This window comes from Pavona decussata, unplaced genomic scaffold (assembly GCF_977016875.1).
Source record: "Pavona decussata unplaced genomic scaffold, jaPavDecu1.1 SCAFFOLD_238, whole genome shotgun sequence".
NCBI lineage: Eukaryota > Metazoa > Cnidaria > Anthozoa > Scleractinia > Agariciidae > Pavona > Pavona decussata.
This window is the reverse complement of record NW_028145643.1, coordinates 1338659-1362608: the sequence shown is the minus strand read 5'-3', so window position 1 is coordinate 1362608 and position 23950 is coordinate 1338659. Positions and strand designations below refer to the sequence as shown.

At 38.5% G+C, this 23950-nt stretch overlaps 2 protein-coding genes across 3 annotated transcripts; one reads left to right on the top strand and one right to left on the bottom strand.

Moving 5' to 3' along the window:
- Positions 1–304: 304 nt before the first annotated feature.
- LOC146457673 (citrate synthase, mitochondrial-like) lies at positions 305–11290 on the bottom strand. The gene is made up of 11 exons (XM_085091628.1): positions 11138–11290; positions 10866–10931; positions 10593–10700; positions 7595–7660; positions 6561–6602; positions 6037–6126; positions 4535–4723; positions 3180–3506; positions 2477–2575; positions 1655–1867; positions 305–899 (listed from the first exon to the last, which is right to left on the bottom strand). The coding sequence occupies exons 1-11, from the start codon at positions 11186–11188 to the stop codon at positions 735–737; spliced, it is 1416 nt and encodes a 471-aa protein (XP_084947754.1). The 5' UTR covers positions 11189–11290; the 3' UTR covers positions 305–734.
- Positions 11291–11427: 137 nt separating this feature from the next.
- Positions 11428–20390, top strand: LOC146457672 (sodium-coupled neutral amino acid transporter 5-like). 2 transcript variants are annotated; one of them, XM_085091626.1, is made up of 8 exons: positions 11428–11568; positions 13266–13605; positions 14641–14715; positions 15939–16081; positions 16949–17243; positions 17690–17833; positions 18283–18456; positions 19416–20390. In XM_085091626.1, the coding sequence occupies exons 1-8, from the start codon at positions 11507–11509 to the stop codon at positions 19668–19670; spliced, it is 1488 nt and encodes a 495-aa protein (XP_084947752.1). In that variant the 5' UTR covers positions 11428–11506; the 3' UTR covers positions 19671–20390. The 2 variants fall into 2 exon arrangements, with proteins under 2 accessions (XP_084947752.1, XP_084947753.1); XM_085091627.1 differs by lacking the exon at positions 11428–11568 and adding an exon at positions 12969–13124 and having other exon boundaries at positions 19416–20058.
- Positions 20391–23950: the final 3560 nt, after the last annotated feature.

Sequence of the window (23950 nt, the reverse complement as noted above, 5' to 3'; positions counted from 1 at the left end):
CGAGCTCACCAGAGGCACACAGCACACGATGAGCCCAGGAAACTTCAATGACAATGGTCTGTTTGCACTTCATTTACAACGACTGCAAGATGACATCTTGTCTTAGAAAGGCACCTTAAGGTAAGACACGGGAAAACAACCTCCCTCGTTTCCCCCTCCTTGTTAGGCAAATTATCAATCAAAGCTCCTTAGAGGTCCCCTCAAAAAGGTCCACTTGCCCGAGGGATGTCGGAGGATAGGTACATTACGGTCAAATTTGACTCCTTTAAGCCCCGTGAAACCTAATATTGAAGAAACAAGCAAGTAGAGCAAGTGACAAACACATATTTATTGGGAAAATGTGCGCGGCTTGTACAAAATTCCAATACTTACAATACTCACACTTTTACTTTCCCTCAAATATACTGAATTCTATCGTATCGTTTTGTTCATTATTGCAACTCAGAAGTTCCACACAATGTATTCTTCAAAAGGCAGTTACTTCGTGGATATTTCATAGTGGGTGCATGTTAATTGCTGCAAAGCCATTGAGCAAGGTGCATTTCAATTCTAAAAATTATGTCCAGTTCTGATATAAGCCTTAAACAATATTACGCGCAACAAAGAGTACAGGGGTGTGTTAAACAGAAATGCTGTACAAATTAAAATTAATAACTCGGACAAACAGGACGTTTACTAACTCTTGCCAGCAGGAGATTCTTGCTTTCTATTTCTTCTCTCAATTTTTTTTTCAGTTATTTCGCACCAACGGCCTCCTTGAGTAACTCCGTCGTCATACTCTTGGGGCGCTCAAGAGGCAAGCCCAGAGCACGTGACCAAACCAATGAAGACAGCACGCCGAGGGCACGTGACACTCCAAACAGCACTGTGTAGTAGTTCATTTCCTTCAAGCCGTAGAACTTGAAATAAGAAGAAGCACAGTTAGTTCCACTACAACGAAAATCACTTGTGTTGTAATATTTACGGCATAATTTCCGAGTTGCTGTGAACCTCGTCATGAAAGCGAAGCCAAGTGCAAAGCTTTTCATATGAAAATTAGTTTTGTTTGCATATGAATAAAAACTAATTTTCGTGATAAAAATTTTGCACGTAGCCTAGCTTTCATAAAGAGGTTCCAAGCTACTCGGAAATCGCCGATTACGGTGAATTCGACAACAGGAAACACGGCCACAAGGAAGATGATATTTTTAGCGACGCTTGAAGGGGAATTGTCACGCAAATTTTCCCATGTTTTTGTCAAAACTGCACAAATGCTTGACAAAGAACCTTTGTTCAAAAATAAAATTGCTCTTAGAGCTCAACGAAGATATCAATTGATTTCTCAAAGAAAGAACAAACCAAAATAAGTTTCTAGTGATTTTCCCAGTTAATAGGGAAACAACTTGAAAAGATTGGCCAGTTTTTTCAAGTTGCAATCCAGTTCAAGTTGGTATCAAAGTCTATCTTGGCCATCCATACCTGAAAATGCTGAGTGAATACATGTAGATTCTGTGGGGTACAATAGCCGTTTAAAAGAAAATTGGCCTTTATGTTTCAGCTCCCTTTGACAGAAAGTGTCCCTATGAGACCCAAAGTGTTTCAAAAAATAGATGACATTTTGAATTGTTACTTTTCATACGAGCCCAGTAAGTCAGAAAAGAAAGAGCATATTTACCTGTAAAAGCACACCACTATGAGCGTCAACATTTGGCCAAGGGTTTTTGGCTTTTCCCTGGTCCAATAAAACATCAGGGACAATCTTGAACAGTTGGCCAGTAAGTTTGAACAAAGGATCATCTGGCAGATGCTTTAAGGCAAATTCCCGCTGGGCTGTATATCGAGGGTCTGTTCTCCTGAGTACAGCATGACCAAAACCAGGCACAACTTGCTGTTTATTACAAACAAAAACAATGTCGATAGAGGTTTTTTTTCAGTCAGTGGCAAAGGCCTACTCACAAAAAACAAATTCTATTTCTCAAAACAGGAGAATAATAAATTTATATTTGAATAAGCAAGGAAGAACATACAGAACTGTCCCACTAAATGAAATGATTGTAAGTGGTCTAAAAAACCTAAATATAGATCTATTAGTAAAACCAGTTAAGAAATGAAACAAGAAAAGATGAAAACCGTTTGCTTCAATATCTAGTCGAACGGTTCTGTTAAAATCGTCTTTTTTTTATCAGTACATTGCAATATCATACAACAATCTTAGTTAATACAACATGTTGCAATAAAATACGATCCAACTTTGACACACTCATAAGACCAGGCCCCAAAGCCTTCCAGATAACTTCAGCTCAGTTTTGACTAAAGGCAATGGTTGTTTAGCGCTACACCTTTTTTAGAATCTCCTTACCATTATTTTCTCAAGAATATATCTTTGTATAACTGTTGTTTCTTCTCAGTTTACCTGAGATGAAGAGAGTCAACCATACTGCAATCAAAACTTAACTAGTACATGAAACATGTAAAAGCTGCCATGTGTGATACATACCCCGCCTTGCAATGTATTCAACACATATTCCTTAACTTTCTCATCTGATGGGTCCTCTCCGACTTCTTGAAGCATTCTTGTGATCCAGATCAAGACTTCCTGGAAGGCAATTTAATTAAAACTTTAGATATAAGGTATTCCAGTCTTAACACCCCACCCCCTCCCTCTGGGAATTCTAAGATGCCACCTGTGGTATGGTACAGATACATGGATTTTCTGGAATTATTTATACTGTTGATTATAAGAGCCTAGAAATAACATTAATACAGTACATCAAAAAAGGCTTATTTTCTCCTTGATCAGTAAAAACCTTGTAAACAGGATACATTGAACGGGAAATTAGGCATATAACCTAGCAGGACAATGGGTTAAATCTGCCAATTAACTACCTCTTACTAACCGAGTCGAGGTTTGTATTGTATATTACAGACCAAGTTTTTTCCCATTGATTTATGGCCCAGGCATGAAGCACGTGGGCCATAAATCAACCAGAAAAACGAGGATCCATAACTTACAGTACAGACCAAGAAAATGAGGTTAGAAAGGTATTTATTATATCTCTGAGGTTAATTGGGCATGCAGGTGTGGAAACTTTCAAATTTAGCAGGCCATACAGTGAAATACGGCCTGCAAATTGACTTATCACACTGTGTGTACTACCTGAGAGATAATTATAATAAAACCTATTATTAACTGTATTCACCTGATTGGCCAGTCCATGCAGAGGGCCTGCAAGGCCATTCATTCCAGCAGCAAGACAAAGGTAAGGGTCTGACAAAGCACTGCCGACAAGATGAGTGGTATGCGCACTGACATTACCGCCTTCGTGGTCAGCATGAAGAACCAAGTACAGCCTCATCATCTCATGAAACTTAGGATCCTCAAATCCGAGCATGCTGGCCAGATTGTCTGCCCAGTCCTTGTTAGGATCTACAGGAGCAACTTTTCCATCTTTGAACACATTTCTGTATATGTATGCTGCTACTGTGGTTATTTTGGCTGTCACATCCATAGCATCATCAAACACATGCTGTGAAAGGAATGCAAAGAGTTTTAATTACTCAGTTAAAACAGAAACTGAAGAACTGTGTAGAACCCTAAAGGTGAGTGTTGTTCCAGAAAATATCAATAACACTGCCCTTTCCCACCGACAATCCTAGTTTAACTTCATACTTTCCTTTAGAGTGTAAATGAAATAATTTTTAATTTGCTTGATAAAAATCTTGATGTTGTTCTCATATGAAAATCACAAACAAATTTCCTTATCACAATCCTCAGCTGTTTCATTGTGAGCATTTAACTACTCTTTCATAATTTTGTCCTCTGCACACAAAAAACAACTAAGAGATAACCCACACAACTAGCTATCCTGTAATGATGTCACAACCCTACTATCCCCAATCTCCCTTCTTATACAGTATTACACCCAAACAGAAGCGAAAATTTGATGTTTTTATACACCTGAAACCACAAGAAGAAAAATTGACAGCGAAAACGTTTTGAAAAAACAAAACAAAAAACAAATGAGAATTCAGCACAAAGATTTGATCACGCAAATAAAAAAATTTCTGTCATATACACTTTTTAAAAAGCTTTAGCTTTTCAGATCCCTCCTCCACCCTCCCCCCACCCCTCTTGGAATTTCCAACCATCCACAGGTTGGGAAATTTCCTGGAGCCCCACATTCTCAACAAGAAACTTGTGACAAAAGACAAATTGCAAACAACAAGGGTAAGGCAAACTCCATCTCAAGGGGATTGTACTGCCAGTGATCCATGCTTTGCTCCCTAGGTACACATTCAAACAATAAATGCACTTTGACTTCATTAAAAATACAAGTCAGAGAAAAAATGTCGCATGTATTCTTACAGTACATAACATGGTTCTTAATGAAATGCAATACTCTCTCCTTTTCCCTCAAATATACAGATTGATTTAAAGTTACTACCAAAAATAAAATATTCCTGCAGACCGAAGCAAATCTTTTCTTGACTAGCCCAAACTGAATTTTTACTAGTCTGTAACCCTGGCATTCCACAAAATGCAAACTTTATTTACCTCCCAGTAGGTAGCTTTGTGTACCCCTTCAGAATATGCCTTGGCAAACTTGCTTTCACTGTTCATTGCTGTGATCGCAGCACTGAACTGGCTCATTGGATGCAGTGTGTCAGGAAAGTTGTTCAACATTTGCACGACGTGCTGTGGCAAGTCAGCATGGGCAGCCCATTCTTTTGACAGGTTATCAACCTTTAATGATTTCACAATATTAGAATATGTGTAGATAATAATGCATTTCAAGGGCACTCGTAAATCAATAAACTTGCCAAGTATGAAAGAGATATGTCAGAAGCGAGCAAAATATAGCTCTGCAAAGGTGGGGGGCACAAACTTGACCCCACCATACAAATGCCTGTAAAATCTTGCAACTTTGCAGAATGATGTATATCCTCGTTTGTTTTCAACATTTCACTCTCAAATTTGGCAACTTCACTGATTTTTTTTTTCTTTTTTTTTGTTAACTGGCCAATGTCAAAGGTTTAAAAAACCATGGAAGGGTCTATTAAGAGTTCATAAAATCTAAAAAAGATCAGCTCCAAAGATAACTGTTCTGACCTACTGTAGATTGTAAGGGGGTTCAAGCTGAGGACCATTGCTGAATTCTTAGCTTAAAACAACTTGGGATAACTGCTCTCCCTTAGATATGAGACTAATACATTACAATGTTTTCCAAAGAGTTTCTTGGAATCAATTTCTTTTCATTGATCTTTCTATAGATGAGCTCATAGCGCTCTGTGCCAGGTGCCTTGTTGGTTAGAAGTTGATGTATGATATATGTAAACCCTATGTGAACCCAATTACAAGGAAAAGTAAGCTTATTGCTATCTACAATATACCTAGTCAGTGTTCCTGATAATTTTCAGAGTCAGGGAGTCAATCAATAATTTTAATGGGTCAATTGCTATCATAATGGTTCTCTCCAAAAGTTCTTAAGTTTACCACTCAATTTGCTAGGTGAGGAAGGCAGCTTTCTCAGGTTTTTGAACCGAGACCCCTCTCTTATCTGGACCACTGCTTGGTGTAGTGGAAAAGGGTATTTTCAAATTTACTTGTCTAAAAACACTACATGGCAGCAATGACCACGCATCTGCCAAGCTAAACTTAGTTTGAGTGAATGATCATCACACTCATGTAGACACGCAACTTATGCAGTTGTCAAAAAAAAGCTTGAAAAAAAATTGAGGCTTGAACAGGATACAAAACCACAACCTTGTTCAAGTCTGAATTTTTTTCAGGCTTTCTTTCTGTATTCTATCACCCACAGTTCAAATATATAAATTTCAGATATTCGACTTTTATCTTTAGTTTGTTTGAGACTTTTAATTTGACCACAGTAAAAACGAACCACCGACATGAACTACAGGTAGACACACACCTACCACAAGGCATCCATGTGGCTTAACAAAGGTTTAACTACACTGTATTTTTTCATGAAACTCCAGGATGATAGAAAACACATTTGATAAGATGGTAATTGAAGGTGAGATTTTATTAAAACTGACCTGTGCCTTTGTTGGTATTTCACCAGTCATCAGCAACCAAAATATTCCTTCTGGCAAAGGTTCCTCCCCGCCATCAGCCTTTGGCAAAAGCTACACACATAGATAAGAAGCACAAAGAGTTATTGTATTCTTTAGTTATCAGTTTCTTCAAATATTAGCAGATAATTGAGATGGCAAAAGGTCTTGAAAGTAGGAAACAAGTTATAATTCTGGGCCCAGTTGTTCAAAGCTTGATTAAACTAATCCTGGATTAACTCGAACTTCGGTGCTAGTTTTTAAAATGACTAATCATTAAAGGTTCTGCCAAAGATTTTTATTCCTCAGCTTTCATTTAGACTTGTCTTTAGCATGAGCTTAAAAATTAGCTCTCAGAAACCACTCTTCATACGCCAGATGAAAACCTTGGTTACCTTTTAATCATTGTGGATTAGCGTTAATTGGCTTTCAAACAACTGGGCCCTGATAGGTTATAATTTTTGATAATATTAAGATGGTTGTAACATGGATTATACAATGAAACTTACTTCTTGGCATTGTGGAATTGTGTAACCACGGAACTCAATACCCTGAAAACAAAAAAACAAAAATTAATATTTTGCATGCATGCACTTTTGGTCACACATTGAAAATGTACAACTCTTTAATCCTATGCTTGTTATTGGCACACACCGTTCAAAAAAAGGAACTAAAGGTAGTCGAAGACACCTCTGATAATATAATTGACACCTTAGAGCTCAATTAATACACTGTAATATTCATGTAATATATAATAATAATAATAATAATAATAATAATAATAATAATAATAATAATAAATTATTATAATAACAACAACAACTTTATAAATAAGTGCCAATGTTTTTAGCTTCACAGAACTACAACTGGAGACTACATGTAGAATCAAGAGAAAGTAACATTGCAAAATAAATTTTTTTTGTTTTAAATTCCAAGTGGTAGGAGGCTGACCAATTTGCCCAAGATTTTAACACAGGGAAACCATGAAACAAATCCTGAAGGTCAGAAAGGGAGAATTGAACCTGGGACCACTGCCCAAACTACATACTACTGCAGCATGCCACCACTACATGCATTTGGTAAGAGACCAAATAAACATCAACGCAACCTCTGTAATAAAGACAAGCTTGTGGTGATCAGCCAGCCACATTGATATACGAAAAGTATCAGGACATGTATAATGAAAATTTGATCAGGAGGTTACTTTCTGTCGTGCTGCATTGGTGGCGGTGAGGCGGTTAGTTAAGTTACCTATTTATCAACTTTAGTTAACAGCCTAAGGGTAATTTGGCCACCATAAAAAGATTCAAGGGCTGTCACTCCCAAGCATTACCCCTTTGTCGATTCACTCTGACAAAGGGCTAACGCTTGAAAAGACAGCTCTCAAAACTCTTTATGGTGGCTAAATTATACTTTATCAACTATTCAAGTTGACAAAACCAAATGGGATGGAAATTACATGTACATGGTTCATGTTTCAGTACAACATGTGTATTGAAATATGAACAAAATAAGAATCCAAATAATGAGCATTTAAACTTACCTCATTGGAATCTAAGTGTGACGTTTCAGTGACCAGACCTTTTATACCTCGCATACCTCCATAAACCTACCAATTAAATTCAGCATTAGAATTATTATAAATTTTATAGTTAAAATTCAAATATTTATCGATCAAACTTTTTTATACAAGATGGGAATTATATTTATACAAGATGGGGATTAAGAACTAAAAGCCTCTTAACTTGTAATACATGAAATATAAGTTGAATCAAAAATTAAAACATATACCGGTAGTTACATAAATTGAGTTAATTAAAAATGTTTTATACAAAATAATTCAAATAACAAAAAACTATAAGTAGAAATCTAAAACAAGAATAAGGATACAATTTAAAAGTACAAGCTTGTACTAATTTATGATATCCTTACTACTTGACAAATGCAATAAAATTCAAATTTAATTTTAGTTAATATAAAATTTAAATCTCTGTGAACTTCTGTTTATGCAAATGAGGTTTTTCCTGATCATGAAAATTTAATTAGAACTGTAATTATACTGCAACGAACTCAACCAGGGCCACCCAGCATTGATCAGCCAATCACAGGTCACGTTTACAAAAAAGAAGTCTGGCTTTGGTAGTTTGTAAACCAATCAAAAACAAGAACATTTCTTTAAATTTCAAAGTGTCGGTTTTTTCGGGGCCCTGGTTGAGTTCATTGCACTGTAATAAAAGACAGAACAGTTTTTACAAATGACTGTCTATATTCAACAGCTTTTTCAGAAATTTGCTGGAGAAAACACAACTGTGACAACTCCAGAAGGATGATGAGCTATGTTTTCTACAACATGACAAAACACAGGGTACAAAGGTCACAGATATTTTGTTAGCACTTACACTAAGAAGCTAAATACAAAAGGCAGAGAAAGCTTCCTTTCTTTCTTTTGAAAGGAGAAAAATATTGATTATGTGATCACACAGTAAGTGATTTCATCCCTACAGCAAGTGTTAAGTGATAAGGTTTGCAAAGCAGGCTAAGTTTGTTGTAATCCCAGGGACATTATTCCTGCTCATCAAGGTTGTTAACAACAAGATAAATTAAATAATTATAAAACTGCTAAAGGACCTATCTTTCATATGCCCTGAAAGCCATAGTAGAGACAACATTCTCCAATCATTTGTGATATTGTATTAATAATACTTGACTAAATTACAGTGAATGCATTATTAACTATAAAATAATAATAATTGTAGAAATGCCTGGAAAATAGCCTAAAGTGACTTCTGATAAACTGCTTGATTCTCCTTCCCTATTACCGATGAGTTTAACTTGTGTTTCCTTGTAATAAGGGGGAGAATTTAATGTGAGATCAAAAATCACTTGAAACTTTTTTCCATGCACCACGTTAGTTATTATTTGTGGAGTGGGTATTGACATTAATGATATTGAAGTGTCATAAAGTTCCTATATTAGTGATTTCTAAATATCTGAATTGGTGACCCTCCACATCTTGAATAGAATTGTGCAGTTCCAGAAAAAATTCATACCCACCCAAAGGAAGGTCATCGGAAATTCTTAGGAGATCTTAAAAAGCCAAAATTTTAGAAGCAAAGCATGAAGCTATACCGGAATTTCCTGGGGGGTGGGGAGAGAGGGATTGCAAAACAAAACACCTTCTGTGGCGGGGAGTATGGATATTTTCAGGAGCTGCACATTGTTTCCTAACATACACCTGCAAACTCTCACACATTATGGTTATCATGCACAAGTGGCATGTCTGCATTTTGCCTGCACATCAAACATCAATCTTATGCATTAAATGGCATTGTTTCATGCCGTTATGCAAATCTGGACAATGGTTCCTTTAACCAAATACAGTGGAACCCTGTTAACACGACTCCCCGCAGACCATGAAAATGTGGTTGTCATAACGGGATGGTGTGTCACATAATTTCTGATCTTGTTGATGGCTTCACTTGTTAACAGACTTTTGTAAATTTCCCTCAAAGATAAGCTGCTTCAGGTAGGAATTAAGTCCTTTATTGGCTTCACTAAACAACTCCCCAGTTGTCCCAGATCAAATATTTTTTAATTGTTAGGGTGAGGACTTTCAGATGGTAATCGATCGAGAACCGCTCAAACTGACAACAAACTAGTTTTCTTTTAGAAACTGCCATCTTTTTTCCTCACTGAAATGTGAAACTTAGAGACCTTTTGTCATCTTGTTTACTTCTATTCTTCCAAATTCTGTCTTAAATTTGTTTTGTTGGTGAAACCATTCTGTAAAATAAAGAAAATTTTGTGCAAACTTCATTTGTTGTTTTCATGGTATACTGGTATCGACATTGACAACATTTCCACTGTAATTGACAAGGTTGTCTTATTACAATTAGCAAAACTTTCATAAATTGCCTTTGAAAAAGTGTCACCCCGGACTTACCTGCATCTTTAGCGTCTTTTGACGCATTTACTTCCTCCTCAGAAACATCAACAAATCACTAAGCAGCCATTTTGAAAATCAGTGCTCCGCTATAATCACCTTATGCGAGGTGATTATAGCAGGATATGATGCAATTTTCGACCAATGAGATCAACAGAATCTCTATAATTACCTGACTAATTATACTAAATACCTAGATGTTCATCATTTCAGGATACTGGTACATGCAGATCACACATGTTCCATACATGATCACAAATTAATGTAGGGAGGAAGTACAGCTAACAAATGTATTTTGCAACAGTCAATCAAAAGAACTATCACTTCCTAACTCCCAGTAAGCTTAGTGACTAGCACCCAATTTCTCCTTGCTTACAATTATATAATGTGATCAAATTAAACATATGCTAACTTCAACCAATTGCATCTTCAAAATTAAATACAACATTAATAAAGTTAAACTAACGAAAATATATTTTTAATATAAGAGACAGTCAATTAAGCAACGTTAACTTTACGGTTTACCGGCAAGGGTGTCAAAATTACAGAGGCAATGTGACGCAACTGTTGCAACAGTGAACAAAAGCGTGAAATATACCTGGTCAACTGTGTACTCTCCCAAAGATTTGTCTCCATATTCTTTACGAAATTCGGCAACTTCTTTTTGCTTTTCTGGTACAATGCGATAAAGGGTTTCCTTCAAGCTCTGTGAAGCGAAAAGTTTCAGCTCTTATAAGTACCAGGAGAGAAAAAGATGAGAGTATAAAAGCAAGTCAGACACAATAAAAATACATCTTATAAAATAAGGCAATTAAGCATCAAAGTTTAATATAAGCTTAAGCTTAACATATAAGTCTTAACACCCCCGCACCAGAGTTTGTGCTTGCGTTGACTGAAGCCGTGTTGAACATCCAGCCAGTCCTTGTTGAACTATTTGCTATGGAAAACATAAAATCAAAACATTAGGTGCTATTGATAACACCGGAATGTATAATGTTTAAATGGATCGGCGTCTATAACTAACTATCGAAATCACATGCATTGCATGGAACAGAAATTAACCAGTGTGCACACGGCCTTAGCAGGAAGATCCAAGCAACAACACTCGTATATTACAAGAGATAACAGAATTGGGAAGCTTACAGTCGTTTGTCCAAGTCTTGACAACTGTTTGCAAGTCCTCAAAACATTCATCTTGCCGACTCCGTCCAGCCAACTGAACCTAACCTCCGATTCCTTTTCTTCGCTTTCTCGCCCAAGCGACCATGCGTTACGTCACAAGAAGACGAGGAAGACTGAACACTACATGACTCAACCGGAAGTATTTCTCAAGAATATGTCACCGAATGTCACAAATATATGTCACAATTTCCATTTCCGGTACAGGTACAAAACAGGACCTCGTCACCGCTAGCGTGACAGACCTCGATTCAGACAGGCTGCCATCCTGCCATCCCTGATATCTGAAATTTCTAGAAGCTATTCCTTTCTTTCTTATTCCTGGAATTAACGATGGGTGATGACGTCTCTAATCCCTCCATAAATGCTGAATACTCTTCTGTTAATCTAACCAAGTAAGTATTTCAATCTTTCTGTTATTGTAAATTTCGGCCGCAAAGAATAGACTGGAATTTTGTAGCGTATACGCATTGGCCATTTTCCGACAAAAAGGTTTTGTTTTGTGCCGTTGTTTGGTTTTTTTCAACGCATTGTGATAAGTGCAGTAACCTTCACAGAACCTGTGAGGAATAATTCTGAACAATTAACGTTTCTTTTTGTTCAGAAATACGGATGACCGTGATCCCTTGATCACGAGTGATCTAATCTGCAAAATACCCAGTAGTTGCGCAATGCATGGTCTCCCCATTGTAAACCCTCTGTAAATAGCTTATGATATAAAACGTTTGACACAAAGCCTGGAGTGTGGCCTAAATGCAGGTTGTGTGTCAAGGTAATCAAGGTTTTCTTGTGAAGTGAGTTGATAAGTGAGAGTTTTCTATCAGGAATTCTTTATTGCCAGCTCTTCCATTAAATTATGTCCGTAAAAATCCCAGGGGTTGGAGGGTTGTGGGGAGTCTCAAAGTCCAAAAATTGAAAGAAATGAATGAAGCTACATGTAAATTGAAATATTGCCAGAGGGGTATGGGAAAAAAATTGGTGGGGGTGGGGGTATAGTTATTTTTTGGAAAGTTCTACACCTACACAATGAGGGAAGTGATCATGCTATAAATAATAGGCTTTGTCACGCTTTTCGACGTCATTTTGATGAGTAGGCAAACACGTCTTGAAATAACAGTGTTTGTACAGAAATCTGACGTCAAATAATAATATTTCATAAAACTTCGCCTCTGAAAAATTCATGAATTGGAAACTTTTGGCAAAAGGATTTTGAGAAAAAAATTTGGAGGGATGTAGCTGTGCCAGAAAGCGTCCAGTCGTGTTTTGAACTTTTCATGCATTTCAATTCCCTGTATTTTTTTTCCTGCGAACTATTTTTAGTAGCAGTTCACAGCTGGTTCACTATGCAGACAAATGTATGGAAAGTTCAAAACACGACTGGACGCTTTCTGGCACAGCTACATCCCTCCAATTTTTTTTCTTAAAATCCTTTTCCTAGTGTTAAAAGTTTCCAATTCATGAATTTTTCAGAAGCGATGTTTTATGAAAATTAGTTGACATCAGATTTCCATACAAACACTGTTATTTCAAGACCTGTTTGCCTACTCATCAAAGTGGCGTCGAAAACCGTGATAAGGCCTATACTATTATCATCCATGACTGCATAATGTTGCGTATGAGATGACAGAGAGCCAAGATGTGCATGGTGCTAAGGTGGCCATAATCGTCTCATATTCAACAAACACAAGTGAAATAACAATTATTGTTTTATTAAAAACAATCATGGAATATTGCTAGATCTTGCTGATTTTGCTCTGTAAGAACGAACAGAAGACAATTTAATGGTAATGGCTGATGTATCATGGCCGCTCTGAGCTAATCAAAACTCTGGAATTGGATTATCCAATGATCATGTTTTTAATAACGAGGGAACGGAGATCACAGGCAGGTGTTGATGGTAATTTATGCAATGCTTTCTCTGTGATTCAGACAATCACTCATTTAGAGGAAGGTAAATTTGGGAAATTATTCATGGTGATGTGTATTAGTGGGATGGGACAAAATTACTGTTGGGAATTGTGAGGATTTATAGAATCTGTTTTGGGCTGCTCTTTACCTTATTTGACCTGGAATTATTTCTTCTGAATTACAGTGAACATTTACAAATTGAAGAAGAAGGTAGGGAGGATAATTCAGTTGTAACAGAGTCCAGTCCACTTATCCATCTTAAAGACAGTGATGAGCATGAGAGAAGTGGTACTGTGTTTTCGTCAATATTTACCCTTGTTTCAACTATGGTTGGAGGAGGTATTCTTTCGTTACCATTTGCATTTCAACAAGGAGGATTTATCATGACATCAGTGGTTTTGTTGTGTGTTCTTATGGCGTCTACACATGGAGCATTTTTAATCATAAACAGCAAAAGATATTGTCAGGGCAAAATCAGGAATGTTGAGGATGTAGCTAATATAGCATTTGGAAACAAAGGAAAGGTATGCAATTTAAGTGTAACTTTGTGTAGTGTAAACAAATGTTTGGTTTATCAACAGAGTTGATAATTAAAGGTAAATGGGCCACTGTAAAGAGATTTGAGTACTGACGGATTTGCTCTGACGAAGGGCTAAGGCTCGAAACATCAGCACTTGAATCGATCCTTTTATGGTGGCCAATTTATCTTTAGTTATCAATTCTGTTGATAAACCAAACATTTGTTTCTATTCCCCGTGCACCAGCGTCACCATTTCCTTAGAAACTAGCCCCTTATAATCTGTATATATGTACAGTGTATTTTGTCTTATTTTCTTTGGCCGTGTGGACAAGAGAAACCAACCACACTCAGCATGTCAGTTTAAGAACAGTACACTTCTTTATATTTATACTTGTGTGTGTGTGTGTGTGGGGGGGGGGGGGGGGGTGTTTTGTTTTAATATAACCACAAGACGTATGGATTCTGTCTGTAATCTACAAGCTTTGTCCAATTCTAGAGCTACCGGAAAACGATCAGTGAATTTACTTTATTTATCATATGTCACATGGTCGCTGGGATGGTGTGGCACTTATCGCCCACCAATGTGGCTCCTGTCTATCCCATACTCGGCATCATATGTGGGTTGGTTTTGTTGTTGGTTCTCATCCTTTATTACTCTGAGAAGGTTTTCTCTGTGTACTCCAATTTTCCCCTATCCTCATAAATCAGCATTTCCAAATTCCAATTTGATCTGAAGATTATAAATTTTTTAAAGTAACTAAATAAGTAAAAAGTTCCCATTGGAAAATAAGTATGCCTGCTTGTTCATGAGCTGATTATGTAAGGAATTATTATTGACATGGAAAATCAATATTATTATTATAATAATATTATAACTACAGGTAGTTATTAGTTATCCTCTTTTGGAAGAGCTGGTCTAGTTTGTATAAGGAAGGCTATTACTTTATAAGAAGGGGGGTGAGCTGCCATTCTGATCCTGACTCCAAAGTGTATTAAATTACACCAATGTATGCTAATAAATTTTTTTTTCTGTTTGTAGATTTTAACACAGGTTGTCTTTATTGTTACATTATTCCTTTGTTCAGTGGCGTACTGGATTCTAATAACAGATCAGGTACACTAATGTTGTGTGTTATAAATTATTGCATTTTATTTGTCTGTCTCTTGATAGGCTTTTTCGTAAGGCCCTGTTTAGGGATGGAAATGCACTTATAAGCTACCCAAAGCTAGTTTACAGGTATTTAACTCGAAAATAATGGAAACAAATAATCAAATTAAACATAACAGGTTAAAAATCCCAACTGGCAGGAGGCAAACCAGCTGGCTATATACAAGCGTGGCCAAGGACGGAGCTTGAACCCAGGGTGTCTAGATTTCAAGTCCAGCGCCCTAAACTGCTGGACCACACCGCCTCCCTAAACAGGCAAAATATGGACCCCCCTTTCTTTACCCCCCTTTGGGACCCTAAATTTTTCTGTCAGCACGGACGTTGGTACTGGAGAGCAGAAAAACCAAGATGGTGGAAACAAAATGGCGGGAGAACTAGTAAACATCCATGCTACCAGAAACTCACAAGTTTTGAGGAAATTGACTACTAGGCAGCTGATTGTCAAGAAATGCCTGTTTTCTTCAGAAATCACCATTGAACAAAAAAATGGGTTTAAAGGGAATGCTCTTTTTCAAGGTGGATGGTGATTCAAAGGAAGTTGTAGTGCAAAGCAATCACTATTATTTATTTATTTATTTATTTTGTTTTTTACACAAATTTAGGGTTCCAGAAATGGGGGTCCACGTTTTGTCTCCACCTCCTGTTCATACTAGGTTCCTATGACAGGGTCCTATGCTCAGGCACAGACAAGGACGTTTTTCAAACTCCTTGGTGCCTTGGAGGAGCAGTAAGTTGCTTCCTCTTTTGGCCATTTCGCACCCACCATTTTGTTTACTTTACTATGGGGAGGCATGGACAAAAAGCATGGAGAAGGACAAAATCCTGTTTAGACAAGTGCCCATGCACAGGAAACATTGCTCATATGTTTTATCCAAGTCTTTGCGCTTTGTTTTGTGATGAAAATGGAAATTTGCCCATATTTATAAGTTTTCATTGCACACCAAGAACAAAACAGTGGATAAAATATTGGAGTGCTCAACATTTCCTGAAGGAATTTAAGGCCACATGCAAGAACTCTGTGAATCTGAGCTAAAACAGCATAAAGCCGTTTGAAAAGACTTGCTCTCAGCTCTTCAATTCTGCTCACCTTGGGGTACAGGAACTGCAGCTAGATATATTGTTGTCAGTTGAACCAGGATGTAAACTTAACATGACTTTTCTTTCTGTAGATTGAGCCCATTATTGTGCTGCTTGCCGGGCCTCACTCGTTCTGGGCAAAGAAAATCGTCATACTGAGTATTCCAATGATAGTTATCTTTCCAATAACATTACTCAAGAGTCTCAGTGCACTCAGATTCACATCAGTTCTCAGGTAGGAAAAATGAAGTTTGTCAGAAGATTATGGAGACATGTTCAAAGATTTTGTTTTTATTTGTAAGTATGAGTGTGTGGGGGGGGGGGAGGGGGGAGGGGGGAGGGGGGGAAGGGCACATGCCTACAGAATTGCAGGCAGAAATGAGCCCCTGAAAAAAAGCAGTAGGGGTATATAGTCATGTGGCAATCCTGACACCAAAATTTTTTAATTTTCTCTATGAAAGACAGAGAGCAACCACCAGGAAAATATTATTAGGATTAATTTTATTATTGAATTAGTTAGCTTTCTCTATCCATCAGTGTTCCAGATAAATTTCAAAGTCAGAGAGTCAATGAATCTTACCAATTCACATTATTTTGTTTTGCTACTCACCTGAGTGTGCACCTTAATTTGAATAAAACGTTGTTCTTCCTGTAAGCAAGAATAATTCCATTTTGCATGGCAGATGCTGAAAGTGAGGGAAAGGAGATGTTAGAGCAAGCAAGAAACCTGAGATGCTCATGAATTCCTCCTAAGTAGCCCCTTTTCTTGGGGATAGTAAAGCGAGTGAGACACAAGCACACATAAAAATTTTGTTGTGTCACCTTGTGACAAGCAATGTTCACATGCACTCACATGTTTCACTAGCTTCACTGTAACTAAGACAAATAAGGGAGTACTTATAGTCTGCTCCTTTCTAACTCCCCTTCCCCCCCCCCAAACATTTGTGCCTCACACTTCCTGTCTCTCACTGTCAGTACCTGCCACACAGGCTAGTAGAATTCTAGAAGAATTAGACTGAATCCAGTATTCAGTAAAGATATTTAATGTTGAATGGGAACTATATACACCCCAGTAACAGTTAATGGCTTTATGATTTTGCAGCGTTATGTGTGTAGTCTTCCTCTCGAGTGTTGTGATTTTCAAGTCAATCAAAAATGATGTTGGTGGCCCTGTGGACAATCCTAAGAATCCTGTGCGGTGGTGGCCCAAAGACTTTGGTGGGCTCCTGACAGCTATCGCCATATCTGGACTGACATTCTCATGTCATTTTAACATTCTTCCCATGCATGGAGAACTACGGTATCAAACACGTGCAAACAAGAGAATCATTCTCTATACAGCAATGGGAATCACATACACTCTGAATGTTTTCGTTAGTTTCTTCGGGTTCTTCCAGGTAAGCTTGATTGTATTGCTTTCTAAATTAAACAAACTACTATTGGCAAGGGAATAAAAACTAATCATTCTTAAATTTATTAGATCGTTCTGTCATCCCACAGGGCAACGAGCTCCAGAATCGATCCACTGCTTGAGTTAAGTTGCTAGTTGCTTGAGAATTGAAAGAGGATTTTTGGGTGGAAGGAATGAAAACACGAGTAGCCTTGTGTTTCTCTCAGAGTTGTAGTAGAGTGAGCGGAAACACGCAAGTGCACAAAAAAGTAGCTTGGCACGAGAAGTTCCAATGTGCGTCCCTCCTCATACCGCGTGTAAGAGCAATTTTCAGGGAGGCTATACAGAGATTTTTTTCAGGCCAGATATTTAAGTTCCCCACACTCCCCGATGACAAACCATTTGTAAAAAACCTTTTACCTTGAACTAACATTGTTTTTTTTTTTTTTTCAGTTCAGACAGTTCATTGATCAAGATATTACAAAGAATTATCGCCATGATGACATACTTGTTAACGTTGGACGAGTGGCCTTAGCGCTTACACTGCTGCTTAGCTTTCCTCTTCTTATCTTCCCTTGTAGAGCAGTCATCAACAGGGTAGGGTATCTTTGGTTTTGACAAATAAGTTAATACTAAATTTTGTCATCCAGAGCTCGTCAATGGAAAGTCGTTAACTTTTTGGGAATGTTACCGGATTTTCTGTCGAGCGAAACTATTTCTGGAAATACACAACTGCAATGGTCTCACATTTATTCATTCTTTCATCTATTCCATTTTCGTCACTTCTACGGGTATATTACGAAGTCACAAAATGACCACTCCCAGTTGGCTTGATAGCTCAGTTGGTCTACAGAGCACTACACTGGTATAGCAGAGGTCATGAGTGTCGAGCATGGCAAAAAACGCGGGAAAACGTACATCTGATGCCAAGCGCGGGAAATGCGCGGTCGGCTTTAGTAGCAGTAGTTTATTTATCTTCGTGCAATTTCTCTATTATTGGAAGAGAAGTTAAAGATGTTAATTTTTCTTCCCTTTTTTCCTTGCAGTTGATTTGGCGCATAGAGTCCAGAACTCTTCTCCAGTCTCAGCCTTCCATGGGGTCACGCTCTTTGGAGTATCTGAGTAACGTAACAGGCACAGGTCCCTCTCGGCTTATGTGGTTGCTGGAGACTGGGCTCCTGGTATTTGTTGGTTACATCCTGGCGTATTATATCCCTCAAGTAAATTGGCTCATTGATTTTGTATCAGTTTCGATATTCAGAGAATAAAGCCACGGTCAGAATGGAAACTCTCCTTACTTTCACTTTGCATCAGGGGCCATGATCCCTGATTATGGCTCCTGCTTTGCAAACAGTGATTTGGGGGTCAAAATGTCTGTTTGTTTTGCCGAACGCGGTGGAAGGGGTACCGCTACATAGCTTTGTGAAGCTGTTCCCATTTTAGCTGGCCGCAAGTAGCGTTTGTTGTAGAGGGGAAATTCGAAGACTAAAAGCACTTTCCAAATCTCACTTGGTACTTATTCGTTGGGAAACTGTGAGACAGAGAAGCAGGCATGAAAGAATCTTTAGGGTTTATAAAGCACTTAGGAATCCATGTCACCTCTCGATTTTTTCCTATAAATAACAGCAACAAACTGTATCATAATACGTGTACAATGTAAGAATTGAGAATGATGTATTAACAGTAAATGACACAGGCGTACTCGGAAAAAAATCCGAGTGTTCCTATCAGGAGTCGAACCGATTACTAGTTCGGATGCTCTACCACTGAGCTATAGGAGACTCGTGGGAGCTAAGGCCATTAAACAAGGTTCATGGGACACTGCCATCTTTCTCGATTTTTTTCAACTTTCCCAGCTCCACCCAACCCCCCACCCCCATCTTAATCTGATCGGATTCCACAGTTCTCGGCCATGTTGTTTTTGGTCTCCCCGGTATGATCTACTTTCTTTTTAACCGTGCGTATTCACCCGGAGAGTCGTGACTTCAAACAAGTGGCGGTCTGGGGCCTAATGTTAGGGTGTCCACCTTAGGGTTTTATGCGGTATGCGTTCCTGGAGCATTCTAAGAACGTGGCTGAGCCATCTGATCCTCCGCAAGACTTGTTGTATTTACTGTCTAATTTGACTCAACTTTGAGCATGTTACATCCTTGCAAATTTGTGTTGTTTTTGTTTTTAGGTTGCCATGGTGTGGGGATTTGTTGGCGCTATAGGTACCACTATCATGATCTACATCCTACCACCAGCTTTCTATTTACGCGTGCGCATTCACCCGGAGAGGCCCGACCTCAAACAAGTGGCGGCCTGGGGTCTAATGCTAACAGGATTCGCAGTTTTGATGGTTGGCACCTATCAATCATTCGCCAACGTCATCGATCCGATTCCCAAAGTCATACGCACACATATTGTGACAAATTCAACATCGTCAGTTTGACTGGATTTATAAAAGGAGCAATGAACGATATATGGATGCTGTTAGCTTCTCCAATTGCAAATGTCTTATATTAATTTTATGATAACTGATGCAAAAACACAATCCAACTGTGAAAGCTGGTAATACAAATGGAAACAACGCAGTAAAACTGACACAAAGTCGAAGGAAAAACGTGCAACTGGTTCCAAGCGCGGGAAAACGCGTTCAAGGCAAATGAAGAATGATTTTTATCTTGATCCTGATTGGTGGAAGAAATGGTACGTTTTCTCTGATTGGTTAGGCACGTCGCACGTGTCAATCTGTCTGAGAAATTGGTGAACGCAAAGCGGCGATGCATACTTACAACTACTTTCTTCAGTCAATCTTAAACCTCTCCAGTTTCTAATTCAACGTGTTTCAGTTTATTTCTTTATTGTGAACTTAGGTTGATAAATAGTATTTAATGTTTCTGTTAGCTAATGAGATGAAGACAAACTTTTCAAAACTCGTGACCTTACAGGAGGAAGCGGTGCGATATGGCCTTCGCTTGATGTCACAGCAACCGCGCAAGCTTAATAACTTCCTGAATTCTTTGACGGAATTGAGCCCCGCACACTCGCAGTCCCTGAGAAGTCCTCAGTTTATATGTTTTATTCATTGACAACATTTTCTATTTATTCACTATTACGTTTTTTATACAAAGAAATAGAACTTAGTTAGATCAATATAAATTATGACATGATTTTGCCCACGTCGAAACGTTTACAAAGAAACTGATTTTAAATGGTGAGGCAAACATGGTGGAAATGTATCAATATAGATCAGGCCCCAGTTGTTCAAAGACCGGATAACTTTGTCCAGAAGATAAATGACCGTTCTTCGAATAAAATACTCCCCAAATAAAACATCAAGAAAGAGTTTCCACCTAGCCCCGTACTTGATTATGAATACAATGCTATTGTTTACGTTTTTTCATGATTACAAGGAGTACTCCTGGCATCATATTTCTGTAATCTGCCGGTGGCGATTTATCCGCTCTTTGAACAGTTAGCGCCAGTTGTAGAATAAAGTTCAAATAGAGCATTATTTATAGGAATCTTGGGTGAACGTTTTACTGTACATTTGTATTCTCAACAGGCAGTCTCGTCACCGAATTTATTGTTTATACCAAATGACGCAGGAGCGTAAAGTGATTCGCTCCTGATTAGGGGTTATGGCTAGTTTTTTTTTTTTTAATTATTGACATAAATTATTCAAATTTGTATAAAGTAAAGCAAAAGTTAACATTTTAGGAAAGTAATAAAAATTATTGATCATCGAAGTAATAAGCTTGCAAATGTCTCTCGCTTTTTTCTTGTGGTTTATAACGGATATAGTCATCAATGTTCACTTGCAAAGAAACCGCGGATATCACCTGTCTACCCCATCCAAGTCGTTTATTCTACACTCGCCAGCATGTGTTTTCCTGGCTGAGCGCTACTCACAGATTGTTCAATTACAATATACAGCACAACAGTATTAAACAGTTCCCTAGAAGAAAGGGATTGCTGATAGTCTAGTTCCTGGGTCAATCTTTAGTTAGTGCCATGGTCGGGATGGTAGTCTAGTACATGTGGTTTATTTTACTGATTCACCTCTGTAAACAGAGGCTGTATACTGACATGGCGTTCATTAACGAAAATGATTTAATACCTGATAGTAAGTCCGAATTATTTATAGACTCTTGAGCTCGTCCTTCTTTTGAATTTCTCACAATGATCTTTAAAACGGTGCATGATAGTCGATAATATGATAGCCTATATTGAGTTCAGTGATGTTTGGTGATTAGTCAAAGTTGCGCTTCCGTTTGAACACAAAGTATCATCAGCTAAACAATTTTCAACGTTGAACATGTTCAAAATTTTAATAGTTTATGACAATTTTGATCATTTGACGGGCGCCTGTTGGCGGGGCTCCAGTTGTTGGTTGATGATAACAAGCAAGGGGCGGGTTGTAACATCGGTTTTCACTTTCGTCAATGTAGCCTCGTACCAATTCCTAATCGCCCTTGTCGTGCGAGCCGAGCTGCCTATTAGCCTCCCTCGCAGACGCTCTTTCGGCTCGTCAAATTGCGTAACGAGCCGCAAGAGCGTCTGCGAGAGGCTAGCTGTCTGTTTGCTGCGCGCGTCTTCCAGCACATGTGCAGTTCAACGGGTGACGTCACTTTCGGTCGTGCGCAAAGGATGACCGGGAACGAGGCTGACGTCACAGGATACCGCTCATAAAACGACTGAACTTTTGGGAAACTATTTGGAAAAAGCCCTTTTTTAGAATGATGGCGCCCGTTGAGGACTTAACTGATCCATGGGGGAAAAAGACTGTAAGATGTATGGAATGCCATCACGAGGCTTCCTTGTGTAGTAGCTGCAAGTCCAGCCAGGAGTGAAGGGAGCCGAGGATGAAACGAAACACCGGCTGAGGAACCGGCATAACGCGCTGTTGTGCACCGTTTCTAAGCGCTTCAAAAACTCATTAACAATTCATAAGCCCATTGACCTATCAAATGGTCGATAAAACATCACGTGCAGTGGTTTTAAATCCAGATAAAACACTGATGCTCGTCTTTTAAACATTATTTCATACCAAGTAGTTTCTTGTCACAGCGGCAGTCTTTCCAATTAAGGACGATCGATGAAACCATAGTGAGAAGGAGATAGATAGATAGTTTATTAATCAAAAACCTTGCAGCCACAGGCTAAATTACGTCTGATTTACAATAAAAGATATAAGAATGAGTCACAATACTAAGCTAAAAAACTATAATCAAGAATTTAAAAAATATATAATTGAGAGAACAATACTTGAAGGTTTGTGGTGCACACAAGGCCGGCTTAAAAACGCACTGAGAAAAACATTTGGAGCAGCTGAACAAAGGAAAAGGCCATACGGTGCATCTACAGAGCAAACCCTTGAATACATGAATTATCTGCGTTATAAAATATATGCACTTGGAAATCGTAACCGTGAGCGGCCATCGAAACGAGAAACACTACGGGAGCACCTTAACCCAAGCCAAATACCAGGAAAATTGGTCGGAGCCAACCAGTAATGGCACCAGCTACCTGTTTCTCCACTCTACTTAAATTCTTTCCTATTCTTATCTTCCCCAGTTTTTCCCGACTGTTCGCCAGTAGCCGTATCCTGGCTGGAGAATGTCTATGTGAGAGTTATGCCAGTCTTACCCGTGATAACCTGCGAAGCAAGCGTTTTCGCGCATCCAAAATACGGAAATCGCCTTTTTAGTGCAGAAGGCTCCACGGAAACGTTTGCCTTGCAGGCTATGCCCGTCGAGAACACTAATACAATGACTCCGGAGAAACGCTCGATCCAGCTGATTCCTGACTCGCTATAAACTATTCAAGGCCACCGCCTCCCACATGATGGTGAAGCGATTGCTTTTAAAATTAAAGTGAAAGGTTCAACAGTATTACAGTCAAACCCCGTTCTTACGGACACCATTGAGACCAGAAAAAGTGTCCCGCGTCAGTACCGGGTTGTCCTTATTAAGCGAGTAAACGGGGCGGGACCAAGAAAATTGTTCAAAAACAGTTACTGTAATGGCGGTCAGTAAAGCGGGGTTCCACTGAAACCATGACGGTAACGACAACGGAAATTGTACTCAGATCAGGATAACTCTCTCGGAACAATATGCTAAGCAGATGGAGGAAGGCAAAACTTAAGAACCAGAGAGTTAAGGGTGGATCTACAACTATCACAGAAGGTGAACAATTCAAAGAATAGGAGTTGTAAATAAATGTGCATTAAACAAAGTGTATTGTACGAGTTTCCGATAAACTATTGGCGCATACCTTGTTATTAAACGTTTTGCGGTTATTGCTTTTCCTTTGAGCTAAAAATTCCAAATTCCGTTCATACCGCCACTATTGTTCCATCCAAGTGAAAGGCGTGGCTTTTAGCTTAACTCAATGTTCGGAGCATATCACAAGAAAGTCCCCCTCCCCCTCATTACAGTTTGGTGGTTGGAAGGGAGGGGTGTCTACAAATTTGCATTCGCTGCTTATTTACGCCATAGCCTTATTTTAGCCTCCGGGAAATCAAACTCATTTTATTTATTTTGAAAATAAAGATAGCCAATTTCAAAATGGCCCTTCAATGCCAATATCGCAGTGGCTTATACTGTTATAACTATACTTCTTTACACTTCCTGCTTTCTATGATGAAGGAAGTCCTTGTGTTCAGAGCACAAACAATTATAAAGTAGACAAAACACACCAAATTTCCCTTTGGCCAATATACTAGTA